This window comes from Heterodontus francisci, chromosome 4, assembly GCF_036365525.1.
Source record: "Heterodontus francisci isolate sHetFra1 chromosome 4, sHetFra1.hap1, whole genome shotgun sequence".
Classification (NCBI taxonomy): Eukaryota; Metazoa; Chordata; class Chondrichthyes; order Heterodontiformes; family Heterodontidae; genus Heterodontus; species Heterodontus francisci.
Window position 1 is genome coordinate 62,522,060 of NC_090374.1, and position 27,542 is coordinate 62,549,601.

At 46.3% G+C, this 27,542-nt stretch overlaps 1 protein-coding gene across 3 annotated transcripts in view; it reads right to left on the bottom strand.

Moving 5' to 3' along the window:
* LOC137368681 (EGF-like repeat and discoidin I-like domain-containing protein 3) overlaps nucleotides 1-27,542 on the bottom strand; it is a 263,542-nt gene that overhangs the window by 106,765 nt on the left and 129,235 nt on the right. For all 3 annotated transcript variants that reach the window (XM_068028831.1, XM_068028830.1, XM_068028829.1), the window contains one exon: nucleotides 25,023-25,204. In XM_068028831.1, coding sequence (XP_067884932.1) covers nucleotides 25,023-25,204 — 182 coding nt within the window. The remainder of the gene's footprint in view (nucleotides 1-25,022; nucleotides 25,205-27,542) is intronic.

Sequence of the window (27,542 nt, forward strand, 5' to 3'; positions counted from 1 at the left end):
CTGTGGGAGCACATTCACCACACAGACTACAAAGGTTCAAGAAGAAGGTCCACCAACACCTTTTCCAGCACCCACACCCGCACCCACCTCCCCTTACCCACTAACATTCTGCCCAATGGCTTTGGTCTTATGAATATTTAGTTGGAGGAAATTTATGCTCATGTAGATAAGTAGTCTGACATATTAGAGACAGTGGAGGGGTTAAGAGAGTTGGTGATGCCCTTTATCTGTTTCAGGCCACTTTACACTTCTTTCTGTTCTTTCTGCTATGGTAATTCTATTCTGAACTGGCATTGAAAGGGTGGTGTAGTAGTAATGTCACTGAACTAGTTATCTAGAGGCCCAGGCCGATGCCCTGGGGACACCACCATGGCAGCTGGTGGAAGTTAAATTCAATTAATTAATAAAAATCTGGAATTGAAAGCTAGACTCAGTAATGTTGTCATGAAACTATCATCAATTGTTGTAAAAACAGATTTGATTCACTATTATTGTCCTTTCGGAAAGGAAATCTGCCATCCTTACCTAGTCTGGCCAACATGTGACTCCAGACTCTCAGCAATGTGGTTGGCTCTTAACTGCCTAGCATGCAGTTGTCAAGGGCAATTAGGGATGGGCAACAAATGCTGGCCTTGCCAGAGACGCACACATCCCATGAAAGAATACAAAACAAATTACGCCTTTTCCATTAGAAATCCAGCTTTAGGAACCAAGAACATCTGTCAGTTGCACCTTTTTAAAAAATAATCATTTTTGGAATATGGTGTCACTGGCAAGGCTTGCATTTATTACCCATTGGTGCTGGGTGAAAGCCCCAGGAACCCAACATCGTCCTGCGCACTTCTGGGTTTGACCCGGGCGTGTTTGGAGACAAGTGGGGCACTCCTGTGCAGCTGTCGGCAAATTAGCTAAAATATTCAATTAGGTCACTAAGTTTCACTTTAACCCTGCATTCTGGCTTTAATAGCCAGTGCACGGGCTTCCTGAGCTCCAGGCAAAAGCACATGTGATTGCTTGATGAAAATTACATGCAGGGAAGGCTTTAAAGACTGAAATTGGCAAGCTTGTGATCAGCCACAGTGAAAGGCTTGTGCTTACAGTATTGCTTCTGACAGCCTGAAATCATTACATTGAGTGTCAATTTCAACTTTTTGGAGTTACTTTCAAGTGCTTTGGAGTATACTCACCTTCAACTCAGCTTCCTTGGTGTCAGCCTTTACTGCAGCATAGAAGCAGCATATGCAGCAGTAGCTTCAACCTCTGATGCACCAGCAACACCAATAGCAGCAGAAGCAACACCAGCAGCAGCACCAGCTGCCTTCTCCTCAGCCACATGCCGCGATACAGGGCGGAGAGAGGCGCAAGGCCTATGTTGTGCTGCTGCAAGCAGTGCTATACAAGGCAATTTCTCACTCAATGTTTTTTTCTAACCCACTGAGCTGGTGAAAAGAATTTTGGTGGTAGGGGATCTGGTTTTGCCATATTTTAATCAGCTTCCACAAACTGTGACAATAGGATTTCCAATGGGGATGTACTATATTTATATTTTCTGCAGAAGAGGGGGAGAAGGAAGGAATGCAAAGAAGGAAGCAGAGAGTGAAAAAGGAGAGAAGGATGCTAGGCAGGTGAAGCTGCATCAGTTCACTGCGTCCACATGTCACCTTCCAAACCTCACACCTAGACTAGGGCAAAAACAGTGTGGGCTGAATTTTAAGCAAAAATGGCAGCCCATCGCCGCAGAGACGCTGCGATCTCCCGCGCAGTGGCTCATGTAAATCACCAGGGTGGCCCGCCCCGCCCACCCCCCAAATCACATGGAGAAGGTGGGCTGTCCGACGCTGGCAATGGTGTCAGCTGCCTGTATTTTTAAATGGCAGCCAGCCCTGCTGGCAAATTAAAATTTTCAAAGATACAGCACCCAAATTTTTTTTTATTCACTTGTGGGATGTGGGCATCGCCAATCCCTAATTGCCCTTGCGTGGCCTGGAAGGCCATTTCAAAGGGCATTTTAAGAGTCAACCACGTTACTGTGGTTCTGGATGGGTCTGGACTCACAAGTAGGCCAGACCAGGTAAGGATGGCAGATTTCTTTCCTTAAAGGACATTAGTGTATCAGATGGGTTTTTGCAACAATTGACAATGGTTTCATGATCACCATTAAACTTTAAATTCCAGATTTATTAATCGAATTCAAATTTCACCATCTGCTGTGGTGGGATTCGAACCCGTCCCCAGAGCATTAGCCTGGGTTCTGGATTACTAGTCCAGTGACATTACCACGATGCCACCGCCTCCCCTGAAATTGTATGAAATAAAATCCTAATGCCCCTTTCCCACCCCCCGGCTGCTGAGATGCCTGTGGCAGCCTTCCTCAGGGTCACTGTGTGCATGATGGCAATGTTACAGGCTGCACCACCTACATTTTGGCAGGAACAGCCTCAGTCATGGGGGCTTGAGCGTTACTGTGTGTCTAGGTCAGAGGGGCCAGCTTCAGAAGATGGGGTCCTTTGGGTGGATCCACATTCACATCATCCCTTCCTCCCTCAGTCCTTTCATGCTCCATCTGAACATCCATGCTTACCAGGTGAGTGAGCACAACTTATTGGATGTGCATGCATTCTTGTGCCATCAATGCAATTCCATTCATACCAGTCCGCTGCTCCTGCATCCACTCAATGGACTGCCTAAAGGACTCTCCATGAGTATGGCTGCCATTTCAATGGAGGAGCTCATGCGTTCCTATGCCTGAGACATTGCAGTGCTCATTGTCACATCTCAGGCTGAAATGAATCATACTTGAAATCACAGCTTCAACTTTAACAAAGATTTAACAAGTGTTTTATTAAAGACTCTTGTAGAGTTCTGTTCACTGTTCTCACTGCAGCAGCATAAGCTTATCTGACCTTACAACAACCCCCAGGTCAGGTATTTTCCCCAAAGCACAAAGCTACTTTCAGTTTCCCTTCCACGTACCATATATTCTCCAATACTCAAGCCCACACATACAATCATGAAACTCATGTCATGAATGGACTCCTCCATTTTCATCGCAAGGGACCGCACTACCTCAGGAAACTCTGCCAGATGTCCACACATCTGCCACTGCCGCTCCACTAACACCTGCTTTGTATATGGCTGCCAAGGCTCTGCATCTCAAACAGAGTAAGCATGGCTGGAGTTGTCCTCCTATGGGGGCTGCCCACAGCGGTCACTGCCTCCATCACCTGATCCTCCTCACACGTGCCATGCTGCTCAGCTTGTGCCATCCATTCTAAAGTCTCCTGAGGCCCCACTGAGGAGCGTGTATCTGCGCTGGTGGATGGTGCAATGGACTCCTGCGACAGTGGTTCATCAGAGTGCAAGTCATCATCTTAGGTTGCCATGGCCTCTACAGTCAGCTGCTGCTGATCCTCCAGCATCAGCCCCATGTAAGAGCGAAAACATCAATTACTTGACCCCATTCATTTCAGCTGGTGCTTCAGCAGACATCTTTCAGCATGTGGTATCCACTGGAAAATACCTCACAGAGTTGGAAGCTGTTCCAAAGCACTTCCATGGAGCATTTCCCTCTCTGCCACACACCACTCTTGCCATCTCCAACTGCCTGCAGTTCTACCACCCTTGAAATGTCCTGTGTTTTCTCCTCCATCAGCATCAATATTGTCAAGTTGGCCACTCAACTCCCTGAACGACGCCTCTCTTGTGCGTTGTGTGCTTGTTTCTCCTGCAATGTGAGCATAGAGAGGTCAGCTACACTTAATCTTTACATTTGCACATGCTGATCCACTATCTGAAGTGGTTCTTCCGTCACTGCATTTGTACACTGCTTACCAACCTTACATCGCTTTGATCACTTCACAAGTGTGAGGGTTGGCAATGGGCAATAATCTCCTCAGTGTACTTATTCACTGTCTGCCTGCAGCTATCCACTCAGAGGTGTGCCGTCTCTGTAAGATACACAGATCTGACAGCTTGGCTTTGCTTCATACTTACCTTGCTAAAACACATAAGGTTGTGGAAGCGCTTCCAGCACTGGACTCAGGTCCTGTTAACCATGCTGCATATGCTGACCTCTTTGACGACCTCCAGCCATGCCTCCTTTGTTTGCCTGACAGGCCTCTACCTGTCGCCCTAGGAAACAAAATGTGGCGCCTGGCTGACACTGCCTCTATCATCACCTCCGGGGAGGCATTGGAGAACCTGGGAGTCGTTCTGCCACGGCTGACTGCAATGTCCCTTTCTGGTGTACAGTCCCCTCAGTGCTGCTTCTCTCCGCCTGCATCCACTTTTAAGACCGACGGGTGCCTTTTAAATGGGGCCTACCACTTCCAGATCCTGCCTACTTGCACCCACTGTCCTTCATTGGATGGGTATCACGGAGATGACCCACTAATTGGTCACCTCCAGCAAAATGCTGCCAACTGTTGCACTCTGACCTCTAGCGGGGCCGGGACCCAGAAATAGTCCTGATGACGGGTTGCTGCCGAGTTCAGCAAAATCCAGCCCTTTGTCTCTATTTTCTTCCAGTAATACATATGTTTCTTGATAAGTCACAACAGGAGCATGACATGACATATTTCCAATGTCATGTGTACTTTACAAAGCACAGGACATCTTTGCTAATGACCAGCAGTCTCTGAGACTGCTTCACTTATGCTCTCTGACTCACTCTCCAACTTCAGAAGTCTAGGGTTGTGTATCAATGCTGCTGTTTGCAAAGGTTGTTGAGAAGGCTGCAGGATGCTGTGAGGTGCTGCCCTGTCCTGTCCTACAAGCAGGCTGCTATGCTAGGATTTTTTTTTACTTATTCTTGGTAAAGTAGCAATTATTGCCCATCCCTTGTTAGCCTATCTGCATTAAGAGTCAACCACATTGTGGGCCAGACAGGAGGTAGGTCAGCAGATTTCATTTCCTGAAGGACATCAGTGAATCAGTTTTTCCAACAAATCTGCAGTGTTTGTGATTGTTATTCTAGTATTAGCCCACAAACAGCCAGATTTATTGAATTCAATGGCACATATTGCCGTGGATGGATTTGAGCTCATTACTCCCAGGTTGCCTGGCCAGTTCTACACTCACTAAGTTACTTTAAGCATACTGTGATAGAAAAGTCATTAATATTATCACACTGTCTCCAAGACACTATAAATAATAAATTGCATTTTATACTGATCCTATAGACATAATGAACCCAATATTTACTTGCAGCCATGGAGAGGGGTGGGGAGGGAGAGGGGGAGGGGATGGTGGGGAACTTCTGGATGAGAAACCTGAAAACGGGTGTTTCCCAGACATCCTGCTGAAATTAACAAGATGGCTTTTAAATCTTTTCTGCAGGTTTCTCACCTTACAGCCTGCCTGATTGACAGGTTGGATGCCTGTCAGGCAGGAAAGCCTGTGGTTCAAGGCCACAGCCAAGGAGCAGACAGCAGAGAGTGAGAGATCAGGTGGTGGGGGTTAATGGATTGAAATCACTAAGTAAATCAGTTATTCAGGCTACAGAAAATCCCTAAGGCATCATTTTCTGGAATTACTTTACAGCACATGCATTTGAACCAGGCTTGAATGCTACTGCTAGACTATAATCAAGTAACTATGACAATGTGAAATCTCGTATTCAAATGAGAATGTCAGATTTGGCGCATGGACATGGAGTAATCACCAGCTTTCTGTGGCACATGGGGTTCAATGTAATGGGATAATCTAAGTTCTATTAGCGGAGAACTCAGTTTCTCTTGGGCTTGTGGTACTGCTTTTGTGTAATAACAGATTGCCTATCTCAGAGTAAATGTCCCATCATATCTCTAAATTTGCACAATTTCATTTAACAGATGCTAAATGCTGTAACTGATCTGCCTGAAACCAGACTGAATGATTTTCCTCAGATCTGCCAATATTTCATGAGCAGTGAACACAATCTGACTGCAGCATTCACAATGTCTGATATAACAACCCCTCTTGTGTCAGATTGTAGCATTCTTCTGAATCAGAAGGTACAGAGTTTGAGCCTCACTCCACAACTTGAGTACCGGATCTTTCCCTCTACCCTTTAGAATGCTCTAAGATGTTTCTCTGTCCATTAGGATTAATATAAAAATGCAAGTTGTTAAAATGCTCATAAAAACCTTTTCCCAATCAGACAGATTTGAATTGAATAGGGTGAGGTGTAATAGGGGCATCAGACCCACATCCACCCTGTTCTCACTGGATGGGTCAAAATAGGAGCTTTATTTGTTACTACAGACTGAGAATTAGCACCAGGTGTCTAGTTTAATGCATTTGACAGTGTATCACGTCAGTTTTACAGTGTTTATGAAACATCACAATGCTGTTACAGATTTACAAATCTTTCAAAAATTTACCAAATAGATTGAGCAAAGTGAAGGCAAAGTCGCAGGACTTTAGCCTCAGGGTAAAAGGGACAGGGTCTGGATTCGGAGACAGGATAAGTCCAGGAGGAGAGATCTACAAGGCCACAGTACAGAGAAAGTGATGTCTTAACATGGATGTAGAAGAATCCAAACAAGACTCTACCATGAGTGGATGAACAGAGTTAACATATGGGGCCATAGAAAGAGTAGAGGTCAGGAGGAGCACAGCAAGTGGACGAGGAATAAAGTACAGAATCAGGGAATTAAACAGCCAGGCAAGGTGCATGGTGATGCATTGGGCTACAAGGTTCAGGATGCTACTTTTCTAGAAACTGGGCCATTAGCAGAATGTCAGTACTTGGGAAAATGACCTAAAGGACACCATTCTGTTTTCATCCCAGTTAAGATGGGAAAGTAGCTAGGAACAAGAAAGATGAAAGAGCACGTCATTATTGTAAAGAAAGAAATCTGGTGAGTCCGACCCAGTGGATCACAAGGTGGGGGGGGGGGGGGGGGGGGTGGGGGGTAACGTTAAACCCCCAAAATGGGTGGGTTTGGATTGGGTGGATAAAAATGTCAAAAATTTCAAACAGAAATCACCACATCCAGTGTTAGCAGAGGTGTGGCGAAGGCCTGGCAACCAACCCGTTCTCAGGAGGCAGCTTGGTTGTTGAAACCTTTTAATTAAGTCAGGTACCTACATTTTAACAAGGTTTGTATATTTTACTGCTGTTGTGTGGGTTTCCAGGTCTCCAGAAACCAGGCAGATAAAGGGAAGCGAGAAGAGCTAAATCTAGAAGGTAAGTGCCTTTACTGTACTGCTTGTGGGCCAGGAGGAGTAGGAGTGTTTCTTCCAGGCCCAACAATCCTATCCTGTAAAGCCCCACCCCTCCAATCCCCATGATCTCCCTTCACGATCTGTGAGCTCCCTGATCTCCCGTGATCATATCCAATCCCCCAACTGCACTCGACCCACAACCCCCACCCAGCAATCACTACCCTGCGAGCCCACCATCACGAAGCCTACCTGCTCCCTGCCTGTGACATTTCCCTGAACTTACCTCGCCTGCCCAATAGGCAGCCAAGCCTATCAATCAGGCTGTCTTTCGGGCAGGAAAACTGGAGAAAGAAATGATACATGCTATGGAGTTAAAACTGAACAGCATTCGGGGAAACCCACGCTTCCGGAAAACCTAACCATAACTCTGCCCCACTAAATATCAGGGCCATGGTTTGCATAGACCAGTTTTTGCCATGCTAATTGGACAAATGGATATGTAATGCTTCAGGGTTTCTGATGTTGCCACAGTGGAAGACTTGGTATATGTTCAACTTAGTGTAGCTGTTGGGCTTGAATTCGTAAGATTGCAAGGCTGGAGATGTGGGTTATGATTCACTTAACTGTCTGAACCAACATGTTGCAGACAGTGAAAGATTGTGTAGCATTCTGGTGATCGTTTTCATTTATTGCTGCTGTGACAACTCAATTTATCTGAGCTCAGCAGGGGTCATTGCCAAGTCAGTGGATTCTGGTGAGTTTGACTGAATGCTGACACTAGACTCATGGTGATTAGAGAGGGAAAGAAGGAGACTGCATGGAGAGGCAACTCTATTCTCTGGTGAAGGCCAAAATGCAGAAATAAAAACAGAAAATGCTGGAAATACTCAGGAGCTCAGGCGGCATCTAAGGAGAAAGAAACAAAGTTAACGCTTCAGGTCAATGACATTTCAGACCATCAAAAAGGTCATTGACTTGAAATATTAATTCTGTTTTTCTTTCCACAGGTGCTGCCTGACTTGCTGATGACTTCCAGCACTTGCTGTTTTTATTTTAGATTTCCAGCAACCGCAGTATTTTGCTTTGATGCCAAAATGCAGGGTTTTGGTTTCTTATAACCAATAGTCATACAGAAAGTATGACAATTGAGGAAATACCTGCAAAACAGTCTATCAGTGTATAATAAAGTGGTGAGTTAGTTGTTTTTATAATGAGAAGCAAATTAGAAAATGCATGTTTTGATTACAGCTGGTGGTCTGTATATTCACATGCTGTGAAATAAATGATTCCTAAATGACTTCAACTCACCAAGCGTTCACTCGGTCCGCTTCGGAAAGACTGACGCACACAAGCAAAAGTTACAATTATCAGGTTGAGGTCACAAAAGGATGCTTTTATTAAACACCTTCCACTCCCAGGTTATACTATCATGAAAGTAGATATATGGTAGTGAGAGTAAACTTGCACTAAAATAAAATTCTCAACTGATTACAGGAACAACTCAAACCCCTGAATGCAATAAATAGCAGACCTACATTTGTAACAGGGTCATTTGCATCTTCCCACTGACCAATCAAATTGCTAAACTAAGACATGACTTTATCACATAAATGTTGCATCCGACCCCTTTAATGGACTGCCTTACTCGGTTTTGGCACCATCGATCTTTCATACTGCTTCTAACTGCAAACACTGGTATTCTGCACTTACAGCTTCCAGCTCTGGATATGAAGCTGTGTCTCAAAGACCCCTGTGACCTCACTAGCCCAGTGTTCCATGTATTTTACCAGCTGGGAGAGAACTGGGATGCTGACTTTCTCCCCACAGTGATTTGTTAGTAAGACCATCAATAAACCCCTGCGGATGGGAGTTTAACAAGGTCATGTCCTGTTGTGCTCATGATAAGTGGGAGGCATTCTGGCTAATAAGCCTACGATGAGATATTTGACCCTCATTGTATTAGCAGCGAATTACACAAACTGTCCAGTCTGGCTTCAATACTTTTAGCTTGTGGCCTTTTTTTTGTAAACCTGTGGAACTTCATTCTGTTTTAAAATGCAATCCTTAAACATAACTCAATCCCAAAATCCTTTTCTGTAAAAAAGTGAATCTAAATCCCAGAATGTGACACCAAGTAATTATAGACCAAATAGTCCGACATCAGTTTTGGGGAGGTCTTAGAATTCACAATTCAGGATTAGTGAGCATTTAGAAATGCATGGGGTAATCAAGCACAGCCAGCATGATTTATTAAAAGCAAGTCATACTTGACAAATTTAACGTAGATTTGTTTTTGGAAGTGATCAATCAGATTTCTATAGAGAATGCAGTAGATGATAGGGGAGAATTTTGACTGGGAGTTTCCCATAACTTTGGCAGAAACCCCAGAGAAACAGTGTAAACAGCCATCTACAACATTTCCCTGGGATTCCATCAATCTTTCTTCAAAGTTATGGCAGAAGAGGAAATGTAGCAGCATGGATAGAATAAAAGCAAAATACTGCGGATGCTGGAAATCTGAAATAAAAACAGAAAGTGCTGGAAATACTCAGCAGGTCTGGCAGCATCAGTGGAGAGAGAAGCAGAGTTAAAGTTTCAGGTCTGTGATCTATCATCAGAACCGTATGGATAGAAAGTTAATTGATAGATGAGCAAAAGGGAGCTCGAGTAAATTGTTGTTCAGGTTGGAGAAGAGTTTGAAGTGTTGTACCTCAGCAGCAATGCTTTTGGTCTTGGATGATTTGGACATGGGCATAAGGAGCACAGTCTTAAAATGTGGTGACGATAAGAAGTAGGGGGTTTGGCATAGAGCGAGAGACATTGAAAAAAATCAGGAAGTCATTTACAGGTTTACGGACTGGGCAGAAAGATAACAGACGCAATTTAATGTGGATAAGTGCGAGATAATTCATTTTGGGAAGAAAACAAGGAAGGGCAGTATATATGCAAAGAAAAATGTTGAAGCAAGTAGATTAACAGGAAGACGTACCAGTTCAAATACATAGTTTGTTAACATGAGCATAGCTAAATAACATTTTTTAGAAAGGCCAACAGTATTTTGGATTTCATAAGTAGATAAATGACCAGTACACTTCTCTAGGTTGGTTGACTGAAAATGACGACACCAGGAGAACGCCCCTGTTCTTCAAATAGTTTCACAGAATCTTTGATGGCCACCTAAACAGGCAGAAAGAGCCTCAATCTCATCTGAAGGACAGCACCTCCAACAATGCAGCACTTCCTCACTGCAGACTGAAATGTCAGCATGGATTATGTGTTCAAGTCCTTGGAATCACAACCATCTGACACAGAAGTAGGAATGCTACCACTGAATATTAATTTGAGTACTATATCCCATTTTGGGTGCTTTATTATTAAATATATATTAATCAAAGAGAGCATACAGCATAGATTCACCAGGATGATGCTGGGGTGAGAAACTAGAGGTGTGAAGACTTCACATTCTTCCACAGATGCAGAGAAAGGTAACAAATTTAGTAATTTGTGAGCTAGCATCAGAAAAAATGACCAAGCAAGCGACAGGATTACTGTAAAAAGTAAACCTACAGATTCAATAATGTACCCGAGGGATGGACCTGCTGCCCCAATCTGGTCTAATCTACATTTGATGACATGAGATTCACTCTTAGGCAACTAGGGATGGGAAATAAATCAATGCTGCCCACAGTTCAAGAACAAAATTTTTTAAAAAGCACTATATAAATGTGAGTTGTTGTTACATGGGCTTGATACTTTAGCAATACTAATAATAATAGTAAAACGAATCAAGATTGCAACACAAATTTTGTCTAGTTTTTTGATTAAATAACTAACAACTGACCAAATCTTAGCGTATTTTTTATCCCAGTTCAGATCTAATAACCTCTGAAATCCTTTTGGCTTGTGATTTCTCCCTGCTACAAATCAGGGACAAACCATGTCTCCCCTCACTTCACATTATTTTTATTTATCAAGTACAAAATATATTTTACAGTGATATTGTGGATATGAACACATTCAATGTTCATGCACATTGAATTTTTAAACATATTTTCTGTTACAGAAAGCACTCTGTAGTGGGAGGAAGAAACCGCCAACCCAGAAGGTAGAATCAAACGAACATGTACAATTATATTTTAGTGCCTCATTGCTTTGAACTATCCATCCATTTAAACAGAATGGGGAGAATTTTCCCAGGCTGTTGGAGGCAAGTTTGGGGGCAAGGGGGCCAGGAAAATGGGGAAAAAAGACATCAGGCAGGTAATCCGACATCTTCCCACCTCCCTTCGGATTTCCCAGGGGTGGGCTGCCAGTGAGGTTGGGAACCCTCGTGGGTGAAACGCACTGCCAGTTAGGACAATTAAGAAGTCAATAAAGAGCTATGCAATGGTTCTTTCCCAATGGCATATGGTTGCATGCCGTGCCAGCACGCGGCAAAGTAAGGAAGTTCATAGCAGGAAGTCATTATGGGCTCAACGTGCCATCATTGCAGCACCATAAAGAGGGAAACCAGCATTCAAAGTGCCAACCATAGTGTTAGGCTAGCACTGATGGGAGCAACTACCTTGAGCACAGTTGGCCTCATGGCCACATGAGCTCCTCGGTTTCCACTTCAACCGACCTGGCAGCGGCGGATACGGGAGGAACTGGCCAGCCAGGGAATCATGCCACTTCACCTCCAATGGAGATGCCTGGTTTCTACTAGAGTGAGTGGGGAGCTGGAGCCAGAAGCCCAGCTCCCGCGGCCTGAAGCTGTCTTGGCGCCGCCGGGCCGCAGCCTTCAGGATCAGCGTCAACAGCGGCCGGAGCCACTACAGGGTTGTGTCCGAGCCGGAGCAGGAGCTGCAGTGCCCGGACTGGGGAAACGATGAGCGCATGGCCTTCCTGTTCTCGGATCGGGGACGGTCCACATGTGGATGGCTCCACATGCAAGCAATTGAACAAAGAACAAAGAAAATTACAGCACAGGAACAGGCCCTTCGGCCCTCCAAGCCTGTGCCGATCCAGATCCTCTATCTAAACCTGTCGCCTATTTTCGAAGGAGGGAATTGCCTATTTTCTGAGGGTCTGTATCTCTTTGCTTCCTGCCCATTCATGTATCTGTCTATCTAAGATACATCTTAAAAGACGCTATCGTGCCCGCGTCTACCACCTCCGCTGGCAATGCGTTCCAGGCACCCACCACCCTCTGCGTAAAGAACTTTGCACGCATATCCCCCCTAAACTTTTCCCCTCTCACTTTGAACTCGTGACCCCTAGTAATTGAATCCTCCACTCTGGGAAAAAGCTTCTTGCTATCCACCCTGTCTATACCTCTCATGATTTTGTACACCTCAATCAGGACTCCCTCAACCTCCGTCTTTCTAATGAAAATAATCCTAATCTACTCAACCTCTCTTCATAGCTAGCGCCCTCCATACCAGGCAACATCCTGGTGAACCTCCTCTGCACCCTCTCCAAAGCATCTACATCCTTTTGGTAATGTGGCGACCAGAACTGCATGCAGTATTCCAAATGTGGCCGAACCAAAGTCTTATACAACTGGAACTTGACCTACCAACTCTTGTACTCAATACCCCGTCTGATGAAGGAAAGCATGCCGTATGCCTTCTTGACCACTCTATTGACCTGCGTTGCCACCTTCAGGGAACAATGGACCTGAACACCCAAATCTCTCTGTACATCAATTTTCCCCAGGACTTTTCCATTTACTGTATAGTTCACTCTTGAATTGGATCTTCCAAAATGCATCACCTCGCATTTGCCCTGATTGAACTCCATCTGCCATTTCTCTGCCCAACTCTCCAATCTATCTATATTCTGCTGTATTCTCTGACAGTCCCCTTCACTATCTGCTACTCCACCAATCTTAGTGTCGTCTGCAAACTTGCTAATCAGACCACCTATACTTTCCTCCAAATCATTTATGTATATCACAAACAACAGTGGTCCCAGCACGGATCCCTGTGGAACATCACTGGTCACACGTCTCCATTTTGAGAAACTCTCTTCCACTGCTACTCTCTGTCTCCTGTTGCCCAGCCAGTTCTTTATCCATCTAGCTAGTACACCTTGGACCCCATGCGACTTCACTTTCTCCATCAGCCTACCATGGGGAACCTTATCAAACGCCTTACTGAAGTCCATGTATATGACATCTACAGCCTTTCCCTCATCAATCAACTTTGTCACTTCCTCAAAGAATTCTATTAAGTTGGTAAGACATGACCTTCCCTGCACAAAACCATGTTGCCTATCACTGATAAGCCCATTTTCTTTCAAATGGGAATAGATCCTATCCCTCAGTATCTTCTCCAGCAGCTTCCCTGCTACCACTGACGTCTATAATTACCTGGATTTTCCCAGCTACCCTTCTTAAACAAGGGGACAACATTAGCAATTCTCCAGTCCTCCGGGACCTCACCCGTGTTTAAGGATGCTGCAAAGATATTTGTTAAGGCCCCAGCTATTTCCTCTCTCGCTTCCCATAGCAACCTGGGATAGATCCCATCTGGACCTGGGGACTTGTCCACCTTAATGCCTTTTAGAATACCCAACACTTCCTCCCTCCTTATGCCGACTTGACCTAGAGTAATCAAACATCTGTCCCTAACCTGAACATCTGTCATGTCCCTCTCCTCGGTGAATACCGATGCAAAGTACTCGTTTAGAATCGCACCCATTTTCTCTGACTCCACGCATAACTTTCCTCCTTTGTCCTTGAGTGGGCCAATCCTTTCTCTAGTTACCCTCTTGCTCCTTATATATGAATAAAAGGCTTTGGGATTTTCCTTAACCCTGTTTGCTAAAGATATTTCATGACCCCTTTTAGCCCTCTTGATTCCTCGTTTCAGATTGGTCCTACATTCCCGATATTCTTTCAAAGCTTCGTCTTTCTTCAGCCTCCTAGACCTTATGTATGCTTCCTTTTTCCTCTTAGCTGGTCTCACAATTTCACCTGTCATCCATGGTTCCCTAATCTTGCCATTTCTATCCCTCATTTTCACAGGAACAGGTCTCTCCTGCACGCTAATCAACCTCTCTTTAAAAGCCTCCCACATATCAAATGTGGATTTATCTTCAAACAGCTGCTCCCAATCTACATTCCCCAGCTACTGCTGAATGTTGGTATAGTTGGCCTTCCCCCAATTTAGCACTCTTCCTTTAGGACCACTCTCGTCTTTGTCCATGAGTATTCTAATACTTACGGAATTGTGATCACTATTCCCAAAGTGGTCCCCTACTGAAACTTCAACAACCTGGCCGGGCTCATTCCCCAACACCAGGTCCAGTATGGCCCCTTCCCGAGTTGGACTATTTACATACTGCTCTCGAAAACCCTCCTGGATGCTCCTTACAAATTCTGCTCCATCTAGACCTCTAACACTAAGTGAATCCCAGTCAACGTTGGGAAAATTAAAATCTCCTATCACCACCACCCTGTTGCTCCTACATCTTTCCATAATCTGTTTACATATTTGTACCTCTATCTCATGCTCGCTGTTGGGAGGCCTGTAGTACAGCCTCAACATTGTTACCGCACCCTTCCTATTTCTGAGTTCTGCCCATATTTCCTCACTGCTTAAGTCCTCCATATTGCCCTCCTTCAGCACAGCTGTGATATCCTCTTTGACCAGTAATGCAACTCCTCCACCCCTTTTACCTCCCTCTCTATCCTGCCTGAAGCATCCATATCCTGGGATATTTAGTTGCCAATCGTGCCCTTCCCTGAACCAGGTCTCAGTAATAGCAATAACATCATACTCCCAGGTACTAATCCAGGCCCTAAGTTCATCTGCCTTACCTACTACACTCCTTGCATTAAAACAAATGCACCTCAGACCACCAGTCCCTTTGCGTACATCATCTGCTCCCTGCCTACTCTTCCCCTTAGTCACGCTGACTTCATTATCTAGTTCCTTACAGGCTTTAGTTACTACCTCCTTACTGTCCACTGACCTCCTCATTTGGTTCCCATCCCCCTGCCACATTAGTTTAAACCCTCCCCAACTGCGTTAGCAAAAGCACCCCCAAGGACATTGGTTCCAGTCCGGCCCAGGTGTAGACCATCCAATTTGTAATAGTCCCACCTCCCCCAGAACCGGTCCCAATGTCCCAAAAATCTGAACCCCTCCCTCCTACACCATCTCTCAAGCCACCATTCATCCTGACTATTCTTTCATTTCTACTCTGACTATCACGTGGCACTGGTAGCAATTACACCCCCTCGAACCCCCTTCCCCCCACCACCTCCCCCCCTCGCACCTCCTTCCTCCCCACCCCCTCCCCTTCACACACCCCTCTCCCCCACCCCCTCCCCCTCCCCCTCACACCCCCTTCCCCCCCACCCCTGCCCCTTCGTACCTCCTTCCCCCTTCCCCTCCTCCCCTCACACCCCCTTCCCCCCATACCCTCCTGCCTCGCACCACCTTCCCCCACCTCCTCCCCCTCATACCTCCTTCCCCCACCCCCTCGTACCTCCTTCCCCCACCCCCTCCTCCCTTGCACCCCTTTCCCCCGACCCCCTCACCCCTCACCCCTCGCAGCCCCTTACCCCCACCCCCACCCCCTTCGCACCTCCTTCCCCCCACCCTCTCCCCCCTCCACTCCCTCTCCCCTGCACCCCCTTCGGCCCACCCCCTCTCCCTCGCACCCCCTTCCCCCACCATCTCCCCCCTCGCATCCACTTTTCCACCCCCTCACACCCCCCCTCACCCCCTCCCCACTTCCCTCTCCCTCCATGAAATTGCACAGTTTACTTGTTAGGGCCCCTGATCAGGGATACGAGCGAACAACGCCACTGCCTTGTGGGCGTCTCAGGAGAAACCAAGGCTAAGGGAGTAAACCCGAACAGAAAATCCGGAGTGGAACCCTAAGGCGGTCGTGTGTCACGTTTGGCATATTACCGGCAGTTCCTGAAGCCATACTGGTGCCAAAAGCAGTGCTCTGCACTCCTTTGGACCCCACTAGGAAAGCCGAGAGGGGGGTTTTGACGCTTGGGCAACTCACAACCTCCATACATTCCGCCCAAGCACGCACCATGGAGTGGTCACTCCATAGTCGCCTCACAGCGACCAAAACAACATGGAAGGCAGCAGTTATGGGTTTTAAGTCCAGCTCAATTGGCGTAGAGATTGGGCGCCACGGATTGCCTTTGTCAGTGGGAGAGGTCATCGCATCTCATTGGACAGCTACCGCCTGCCTCAAGCCGGGCAGCCCCAGTCAAAGAAGTTCTGTCCCGCCACAGTCCACCTGCTTCAATGGGTACTAGGAGCTCAGGGTCATTGCCTGACAAGTGGACTGTAACACCGCACCAAACAGCACGACAAAAAAAGGAAAGAAGGTACCAGCCCTTCGTTTTGCAAGCTGGAATGTCAGAACTATGTGTCTTGGCCTGTCGGAAGACCTTATACAAATCAAAGACTCTTGCAAGACCACCATCATTAACAACGAGCTCAGTAGACTCAATGTGGACATTGCAGCACTTCAGGAGACACGCCTCCCTGCGAACGGATCAATAAGAGAGCAAGACTTTACCTTCTACTGGCAGGGTAGGGATCCTGAAGAACCAAGATAGCATGGAGTGGGCTTCGCCATCAGAAGCTCTTTGCTCAGCATGATAGAGCCACCTTCAAATGGGTTGGAACGCTTACTGTCCATCCGACTGCGCACCGCCTCTGATCCAGCACCGATGCTTCAACATCTGCTCCCCACCTGAAGTTAAAGACCAGTTCTACGAGGAACTCCAAAATAACATTCGTAGCATTCCTAATACCGAACATTTATTCCTGCTAGGGGACTTTAACGCCAGATTGGGGCCGACCATGACTCATGGCCCTCCTGCCTTGGGCGCCATGGCTTTGGAAGGATGAATGAGAATGGATAGAGACTGCTGGAGTTGTGTACCTATCACAACCTCTGCATCACCAACTTGTTCTTTCATACTAAACCCTGTCACCAGGTTTCATGGAGACACCCAAGGTCACAGCGTTGGCACCAGCTGGACCTCATCGTCACAAGGCGAGCCTCAATAAACAGTGTCCAAATCACATGCAAATTCCACAGTGCGCACTGTGACACCAACCACTCCCTGGTGTGCAGCAAAGTTAGACTCAAATCAAAGAAGCTACATCACTCCAAGCAGGAGGGCCACCCGCACATCAACACTAACAGAATTTCTTACCCACAGCTGTCACGAAAGTTTCTTAATTCACTTGAAAAAGCCCTTCAAAACACTCCTGCAGGAAATGCAGAGATCAAGTGGGCCCACATCAGAGATGCCATCTGTAACTCAGCAATGACCACCTTTGGCACATGTGAGAAGCAGAATGCAGACTGGTTTCAATCTCACTTTGAAGAGCTGGAACCTGTCATAGCCGCTAAGCGCACTGCACTGGTAAACTACAAGAAAGCCCCCAGCGAGTTAACATCCTTAGCACTTAAAGCCACCAGAAGCACCGCGCAAAGAATAGCCAGACGCTGTGCAAATGACTACTGGCAACACCTATGCGGTGGTATTCAGCTGGCCTCCGACACTGGAAACATCAGAGGAATGTATTATGGCATTAAGAAAGCTTTTGCGCCAACCAACAAGAAGATCGCCCCCCTCAAGTCTAAATCAGGGGAAACGATCACTGACCAACACAAGCAAATGGACTGCTGGGTGCAGCACTACCTAGAACTGTACTCCAGGGAAACTGATGTCACTGTCACCGCCCTCAATGCAGCCCAGTCTCTGCCAGTCATGGATGAGCTGGAAGAACAGCCAACAAAATCGGAACTCAGTGATTCCATCGATTCTCTAGCCAGTGGAATACCCCTGGAAAGGACAGCATTACCCCTGAAATAATCACAAGTGCCAAGCCTACTATACTCTCAGCACTCCATGAACTGCTTTGCCTATGCTGGGATGAGGGAGCAGTACCACAGGACATGCGCGATGCCAATATCATCGCCCTCCATAAGAACAAGGGTGACCGCGGTGACTGCAACAACTACCCTGGAATCTCCCTGCTCAGCATAGTGGGGAAAGTCTTCGCTCGAGTTGTTTTAAACAGGCTCCAGAAGCTGGCTGAGCGTGTCTACCCTGAGACACAGTGCGGCTTTCGAGCAGAGAGATCCACCATTGACATGCGGCTCTCCCTTCGCCAGCTACAGGAGAAATGCCATGAACAACAGATGCCCCTCTACGTTGCTTTCATAGATCTCACCAAAGCCTTTGACCTTGTCAGCAGACGTGCTCTCTTCAGACTACAAGCAAAGATCGGATGTCCACCAAAGCTACTAAGTATCATCATCTCATTCCATTACAATATGAAAGGCACAATTCAGCATAGCGGCGCCTCATCAGACCCCTTTCCTATCCTGAGTGGCGTGAAACAGGGCTGTGTTCTCACACCTACACCGTTTGGGATCTTCTTCTCACTGCTGCTTTCACATGCGTTCAAGTCTTCAGAAGAAGGAATTTTCCTCCACACAAGATCAGATGGCAGGTTGTTCAACCTTGCCCATCTTAGAGCGAAGACCAAAGTACGGAAAGTCCTCATCAGGGAACTCCCCTTTGCTGACGATGCTGCTTTAACATCTCACACTGAAGAATGCCTGCAGAGTCTCATTGACAGGTTTGCGGCTGCCTGCAACGAATTTGGCCTAACCATCAGCCTCAAGAAAACGAACATCATGGGACAGGACATCAGAAATGCTCCATCCATCAATATTGGCGACCACGCTCTGGAAGTGGTTCAAGAGTTCACCTACCTAGTCTCAACTATCACCAGTAACCTGTCTCTCGATGCAGAAATTAACAAGCACATGGGAAAGGCGTCCACTGCAATGTCCAGACTGACTAAGAGGGTATGGGAACATGGCGCACTGGCACAGAAGACAAATTCCAAGTGTTTAAAGCCTGTGTCCTCAGTACCTTGCTCTACAGCAACGAGGCCTGGACAGCATATGCCAGCCAAGAGCAAAGTATCAACACATTCCATCTTCGCAGTCTCCGGAGAATCCTTGGCATCTGATGGCAGGACCATATCTCCAACGCAGAAGTCCTCGAGGCGGCCAACATCCCCAGCATATATGCCCTACTGAGCCAGCGGCGCTTGAGATGGCTTGGCCATGTGAGCCACATGGAAGATGGCAGGATCCCCAAGGACACATTGTACAGCGAGCTCGTCACTGGAATCAGACCCACCAGCCGTCCATGTCTCCGCTTTAAAGACGTCTGCAAACGCGACATGAAGTCCTGTGACATTGATCACAAGTCATGGGAGTCAGTTGCCAGCGATCGCCAGAGTTGGCGGACTGCTCTTAAGACGGGTTAAAGAGTGGCGAGTCAAAGAGACTTAGCAGTTGGCAGGAAAAGAGACAGAAGTGTAAGGAGAACACTAACTGTATAACAGCCCCGACAACCAATTTTATCTGCAAAGCCTATGGAAGAGTCTGTCAAGCTAGAATTGGCCTTTATAGCCACTCCAGGTGCTGCTTCACAAAGCACTGACCACCTCTAGGCGCTTACCCATTGTCTCTCGAGACAAGGAGGCCAAAGATGGGAGCACCTCCTTGAAGTAAGCACTTAGGGTAGTGTGCAGCAAGAGGAACTTGGTGACATTCCATTGAGGACAGTTGGAGAGATAAACAGCTGTATTGGCCTTTAAGGCTGTATCCTTACATGAGGATATGGGTTCCACATAGACTGAGGCTGGCTGGCCTCCTCCTGCCATCCTCTAGAAAGAGCACCTGCCTCTTTGCTCTCACAGCTTCCAACGTGACCTTAAATGGAACGTTGGTGAATTGAGGAACTCCCCTTCCCCTTCTGGCATCCAACTTCCTTCTCCTTTTGAAGCTGAAAATTTGCTGTTGACAACGCACAGTTATGCACTCCGCGTGCTGCCTGTGTCCCTTTTAAATAATCATCCCTCAATCAGGCTTCTGACTGACCTCTTGCCCGCTGCACCTAATTGAACACCAGTCTTGGAGATGCCCTCTTAATTGGCTGGTGCCCACAAAATTTAGCTGGAAAGCCTGTTACTAGCGGGGTCAGATTGCTGACCCGGATATAGTCCCGATACTCGGTTAAAAACTAAGCCGGCAAGATTCTGCCCAATGGCTCTGCAGAAAATAGCAGCGTCAACTTGAATCACTGAACCTGATTACTGGCCCGAGCTCATTGTTACTGGAACAGAATCTCATGCCAGAGTCGGCATAACATAAAATATCACCAGGATGTCTTTCTGTGCCAGCTGTCATCAACACATTTTTCTAACTGTCTATCTAACTGTCATATAAACAATCTCTGAAGCTGCCTTCTCAACAAGTAGCCAACTTAGAAATGGACAGCCTGAGATCTTTGTTCTGTGTCAATCATTTGTGCTAAGTTATTTTTCTTCACAATTATTAAATATGATGAGTGATGAAAATATATCCAGAAATGGATACAAGATCTACGGGGGGAGAAATCTGCTTGTGTTTATGTCGATTCCCCAGGGGCAGGCAGCACCGCGGCTTTCCACATTGATCTCATTGATGAATACCACACAGGGCATGCAGGTAGTGCCCCTCGGCACTGCCTTCCCTTGGGGAATCGATGTAGTCTGCAATAGTGCCACCAGAAGAGTTGCAACACTCCAAGTAACCAATATTGTCCCCCAAAATGTGTATACATCCATCTTTTAGCCAACAAATAGAGACTAAAAGTTGGCCTGTGTTAAACTAATAGAATAACTCTGCATCTACAATATAAAGCAAACTAAGCTGTTTCCCTCATTTGGACATAATTCATAAGCCATTATCTATATTAAAATGTCATTTTGAGTTTGGTTGACATTGACATTGGTTAGAAAGAGATCGGTTAAGTCAGATATCCTCACAGCAATCTGTTCGAGCTTGGTGCAGGATTGATGTGGTTAGTTTCCTCAATCAAGGCAATCAACTCGCATAGTAGCTTGGAAGCTGCATATTTTCACTGTTGACTAAAGGACTCATCATTGAACCTTTATACAGCCTTTCTTCATCCAGTCCGGCATGGCTTTACATTTGGTATTTGTGAGCTAACATCTGGGAAGAGGGCTGGAATTGGTAGCAAGGGATTTTTTGATAGGGACTCAAAATAATAGCTTCAATTCTCCACTCCAGAGAGCAATGAAGGCTGGGTCTTTGAATATATTCAAGGTTGAGCTAGACAGATTGCTGATCTACAAGGGAGTCAAGGGTTATGGGGGGCAGGCAGGAAAGTGGAGTTGAGGCCAGAATCAGATCAGCCATGATATTTTTGAATGGTGGAGCAGGCTTGAGGGGCCAAATAACCCACTTCTGCTCCTATTTCTTATGTTTTTACATTCTTATGTTCAAACTTCCCAAGTGTCAGCAGGTTGCGGGTTCAAGTCCCACTCCAGAGACTTAAGTACAAAATTTAGGCTGACTCCTCAGGGCAGTACTTGAGGGAGGGCTGAACTGCTGCAGGTGCAATCTTTCCAATGAGATGTTAAACCGAGGCCTGGCCTGCTCTCTCAGGTGGATGTGAAGGATTTCATGGCATATTTCGACTAAGAGCAGGGACGTTATCCCTGGTACCTGGCCAATACTTACCCCTCAATCAACATCACTGGAAATAGATTATTTGGTCATCATCACATTGCTGTTTGTGGGAGTTTGCTGTATTAAAATTGGCTGACACGTTTCCTGTATTACAACAGTGACTATGCTTCAAAAAGTACTTCACTGGCTGTGAAGTGCTTTGGGATGTCCTGAGGTTGTGAAAAGTGCTATAGAAAGGCAAATCTTTTAATGTTTAACTAGAGAAAATTGCAGCTCATTCAATGCTTGGTATCAGACAGCAAAGAAGTAATGAAGATGTCAAGAAAGGTGATAGAAAAGTGGAGCTGGGTGTCGATAATAGAGGTGGAAGCTGAGCCCATGTCTGCAGATAATGTCACCAAGTGGTATAATGTAGATTAGGAAGAGGAGGAGACCAATGACAGATTTTAAGAGGACTGAAGAGGTAACTGTACAGAGACAGGAAGAGAAGCAGTTACCACAGCTGCCTTGGCTTCAATTGGATAGGTAAGAGTGGAACCAAGTGAGGGCAATACCACTGAATAGGACAACAGAGGAACTGTATTGCAGGAGGATGGTGTGGCCAACCATGTCAAACGTTGCAGAGATGTGCGGTTTGGTGGGCAAAGGGTGGGGCAGGGAAATAGCATGGATAGGTGATTGGATGATCTCAATCTTTGAGATAAAGAAGTCCATAAGCTCTTTGTACTTGTCACTAGAGGTGACAGTAGAGGGACAGATAAAAGGAGTTCAAAGAAATGCTTGGTATTGGAGAACAGAAGCTCAGGATTATCTTTGCTGTCTAGGATGATCCTGGGAGTAGTGTAGTTCTGGAACAGGAAAGTGCAGCGTGGTAATTTATTTGTTAAAACTATATAATTATGGGCCCTGATCTTACTGGAGCGGAGAAAAGTATATCATGCTCAGGCAGCTTTCAGATAGACTTGGCTACTTCCCTTCTTCGACTGGTCTTTTGACAGCTTCGTCTTTCTGCAGTCACTTGAGAGCCACACTGGAATCCTTTGACCCAACATGCTGCCTGCTACCATATTTATGGCCTTAGATCCATTCCATTTCTCCCATGATACATCATAATTCTACACCAGTTCCACACGAGTCTGAGATCTTGTGGAACAGCACCCACCCCTTCAGCTCGTCATTTTCTTGATTAGAACCTCTCCCCCCACAACCCGCCACCTCGCTCCATGCAGTGAGCAGCAGTTTCTGGATTTTCTCCATCCACTAGCTAAAGTAAACCATTGTCTAAATCCTCCCATATCCTGACACCCTCACTTGTCTATGGAGCAACAGCTTCTATGGGCTGAATTTTGCCGCAAGCATTGGGTCCTGACCCCATGTGCTTTAGTAGTGTGCCCGCCAGCTTAATTTTACAGGAGGTAGCCAATCAGTAGGCTGCCTTCACGTTTTCCATCTAATTAGGGATGGTGGGCGGGTTGTGGAGGTGGGAGGGCCAATCAGAAGCCGGCAAGTGAGTGAGACCGGCAGCCTACACTGTAGCTGCAATGGGAGTGCTGCTATAGTAACTGAGGTGCAAGGGAGAGCACCGCATAGAGAGGGAGAGAAGGAGGAATGGGCTGAATAATTTTCTGAATCTCCAACACTCTCAGTGACAGCAGGTTGCATGAGAATCTGCTGCAGTGGCAGGCCTCTCTGCCTACCCTTGACCGCAGGCTTCCCATTGTCTTCCAATGATTTAGCGATCTCTTTTAAAGCTGGAACCAATGGGTCCTCCTGCTCTGCACTCACCTCCTGTGAGCTGGTGAGCCATGCACATTGTGGGGGTCCCATTTGCCTCCGAAAAAATTGGAATGGTGTGGAAAGATGCAGCCTAATTACCTCATCAACTTTCTTAATTGGCTTCCCGCCACTGCTGGGTGGGTAGCTGTCAGTGGTCCGATGCTGCCTCCATTAAAAGTGTGTGGAGGTGGAACACATCAGGGAGCCGACCTGATGTGTTTTTCAGCACTTTCCCAGCAGCTCCCACAACCACCACCACCCCCCCTCCCCCTCCCTCCTCCCCTTGGCACTCCACTGCCTCCAATCCCAACTTCAAGGTCCTGGGAAAATTCCAGCCTGTATTTCCCCACCACTTCCTCCATTTACACAACTCAATCAAGTTTCCGCACCGCGCCCCCCCCCCCCCACCCACAACTGCCCCCTCCCCAAGGAGCAATATTACTGTGTCTGGATCTCTCGCCTCACTGTGGGTCTCAAACATGTTTGTCTTCACTATAGCAATGCACCTCCCACCCACCCCTCCCCGCACAAGGCAAGTTATTCTGCAATGTTGCCCTCCTCCACTAAGGAAATTATCATGCACCTTGTGCAATCCAAGGATTAAGAGAGGCAGCGGTGGGTGGAGGAGGGAGGAAGAGAAGATAAGGGAGAGGGAGAGAGAATATTAAAATTACTTCATCTCCTACCTCTTCTCCTTTGAACTATCTGTTCAATTCTTGCATGTCCCCTCTGCCTCTTCCTCAATCTCCCTCCTATTTCTCCCCAGTACACCATCTCCCCCTATTTCATTTGCTCCAGTCCATGTACTGCTTTGCACTCACTTCCCTCGATCTGGACAATTAGGTTAGCACACAATAGAATAAATCAAACAAAACTTTCAAAATAGAAAATATATCATTCCCAGGAGAGATTTGTGCACAATTTGAAAAAAAAATACTGTTCCTCTAAAATCGCATTTAAATATACACCTTTACATCACTGTAATTATTTTGTGAACTGTAATTTTTAAAGCTTGATCAAGTTAGTTCTGACTAGAAAACTAAGCTTGAATAATAAAAGAAAGATGCATTCTTGCTCTCACTTTATTTAACTGTTGTATTTCATACTGACAGCATCTACATTTGCCTGATTAGACATGCCACAATATCTGATAACTATAGCTTTCCTTCAGAATACAACATTTACCATTTGCAGGATTATAAAGAAACCCAGTTCAGTAAAATTGCAAGCATAAAACACTATTGATAATTTGTGCGCAATCTTTCATGAATTGGTTTGTATTTCTGCTTTCCTTCTCTAGCAGCCATTTTAATAATCGAATCATGATGGTGATTAATATTGTTCAGCCATACATTAGGACAACAAAAAGGCAGACAATAACATTTTATAGGCTCAAATGATTGGCTTTTAATCTTATAGTCTTTAAAAACAACATCAATGCTACATTAAAGAAATGACTGTTTTAGGACCTACTATTCTACATTTTATCATAGTCAGCATCCAGGAAAAGAAAGTTGCAATTTATGTTTTAGTCTGTCCCTCTTTGTACACCCATCTGTTACCTGAATCCAAGGCCATCTGTCATTCTCTGCAGCAGTCCAAGCATTTACAAGGCCTTTTTTATTCAGTCTGGCATAGTATGGGTACCACTTCTGCAGGCCAAACAGAGCACGGTGTGTAGAGGATGCAGAAATCTGCTGGTTGGATATAATCCCTCCCTCCATCCCTAGTGGTCCTGAACATTCTGTGTGAAAAAAAATAGTAAAAGCAGTTGTTAGTAATGGGTATGGGTAAGAATTAATTCAAAGGGAGACAAGCAATAAAGGCTTAATGTATAGATAAATTGACTATTTTTAAGAAAAGATTCTTCGTAAATAAAAAAAACAGCTGAGCTTTTAACCGAAAACCCATTCATTTTTGTTCAGCAGCATTCTTGGAAGAATTTGCAATATGAGTGTTTAAACCTTACCCATGCATTGCTATTCATCTATGAATTAATCACTCTTTTCTGACCAAGCTCCATGATCAAAACTTATGAATCCAATCCCACTTTCCCGGTGGATTATTCTGAATAGGCACTAAGGAAAATTTTGTAACTGCAATAATTTCAGACAAGAGATAACAGGCTTACCCTGTTTTTTGGGCATGGGGGTCAGAATTCACAACCTGCCCATACCGGTTCCATTGGGAGTGGGCAGCACATAAATTGTGTGCTGACGCCTCATTAACGATTGTAGCACAGGGCCAAGTGTCTCCCAGCTGCCTCTGCACTCAACAGAGGGCCAAACAGTGCAGTGCTGAGAGCACATGGGGCAGCCAGCCTTCTGTTCTTAAAGACAGGCTGTCCCTCTTAAAGAGAAGCTGCAATAAATAATATTGCTGCAATTTAAAACCTGTAAAATGGAACACCAGGACAAAGAGAGAGTTCCAGGGAGGCAGATGCAGTGCTGATGGTATTAGTGGTGGAGGTGGACAGGAGGAGAGATGCCATAGTTCCGCAAGGGCCAGGAGGTCATCAAGGACGACCCTCAGAAGGATGTGGGTGCAGGTCACCAGGGTGGGAAATTTCTGATATCTGGACCCAAGGACTTGGCAGCAGTGGCACTAGAAGTCTAGTGACCTCACAAGGTGGTCAAGGTCAATGCACCACACCCCGATCACTCACCCAATATTACTCCCTGGCACTCAGGACTTGCACCTAACAACCAGATACTCCACCTCACCCTCACACACCTACCAATGCTGACAGCTTCACACCCACCCCTCACTGTCCCCACATACCTTCAGCTGTTCAGCTAAGGCAGGCACTTCACCTAAACACAGCACAACACAACCACTGACATTCTGCCTTCTCTCTTGCAAGACAAGGTGGCACACAATAGAAGGGAGCTGAGAAGAACTGACAGCGGACTAGAACACCTGCATCTCTGGACCCTTATGGAAGAGATGGTTCTCAGCATCATGGGACCAGCTACAACAGAGCCAGCGTCATCTGGCATCATTGAGAACATTGAGGATGACAGCATCTTCCTGCCTTATGCCTCCCTCAAATCCAAGCTCACCCTCATCCTGCTATCTGGAATGAAGTGCAAGCAGCTGATGGTGTGACCATGGACCTCTTACTTCCCACCCCACCCCCTCTTCCTCACACTAACCTTCCCCTTCTGATTTTCTGCCATCACATGCACAAGAACTGCTGCCTGCCCAGCCACAGCAGCCCAAGGCAGAGAGAGAGCAAGAGCACAGCACTGATGCAGCAACCAGCTCAGATACTGGCATTTCACGTACCATAGAGGCTACTATAGAATTGGGATCAGCATCTGGTGAGTCACTGGGCAAGAGTGGATTGCAGCCAGGTCGCGGGTAAAGGATGGCTTGTTTGCCAGTTCACCAGAGGCGGAGGTCGCAGATGAGTTCAACTCTAGAAGACTCAGATGAGAACCTCAATGGGGTAGCATACAGGAAAGCTCTATTGAGCATGTACACTGAGATGCTGGGTGCATTGGCTGATCCACTAGACAGCCTTTTGTCACTGTCAAGGAGCATGGAGGCTCTCTGGCTCCAACTTGGCAGAGGGCATCATGTAGAACTTGCCATCTCTGCAGCCTCTGCTCCATCTCCCTTTGGTGCTGCAGACCCAGAGGCACTGCAACTCCAGCCACCATAACTGCTGTAGCCTTTGTGTGGACAGGTCACGTAGTCCTTTGCCTTCTCTGTGAGGATGCAACAACACTCCCGTGGCAAGTCCAGAAACCGACTACAACACCTCCAAAAACACTCCAGAATACTTCTAGACACTTTGCAGGAGCAGTTCTTCAAAGTTACCTTACATGCATGTTGGATCCCTGTCCCTTTAAATAGCACTGGTGCAAAGCCCATCTTGCAGCTCAACACTTCTTCTTTGATGAGTGACGAGTAAATTCATTCAGTGATTTCTATGTGGTCCAAATTAGGAAGTCTGGCATCACATCAGCCAGTAGGTTTGTGTGGCATCAGGATAGTGCTATTTCACATGCTTCCAGCACATGCCCTTCCCAAGAGGGCATGCTGCCCCGGAAGCAGCTGGCAGGGCAGAGCAGCAA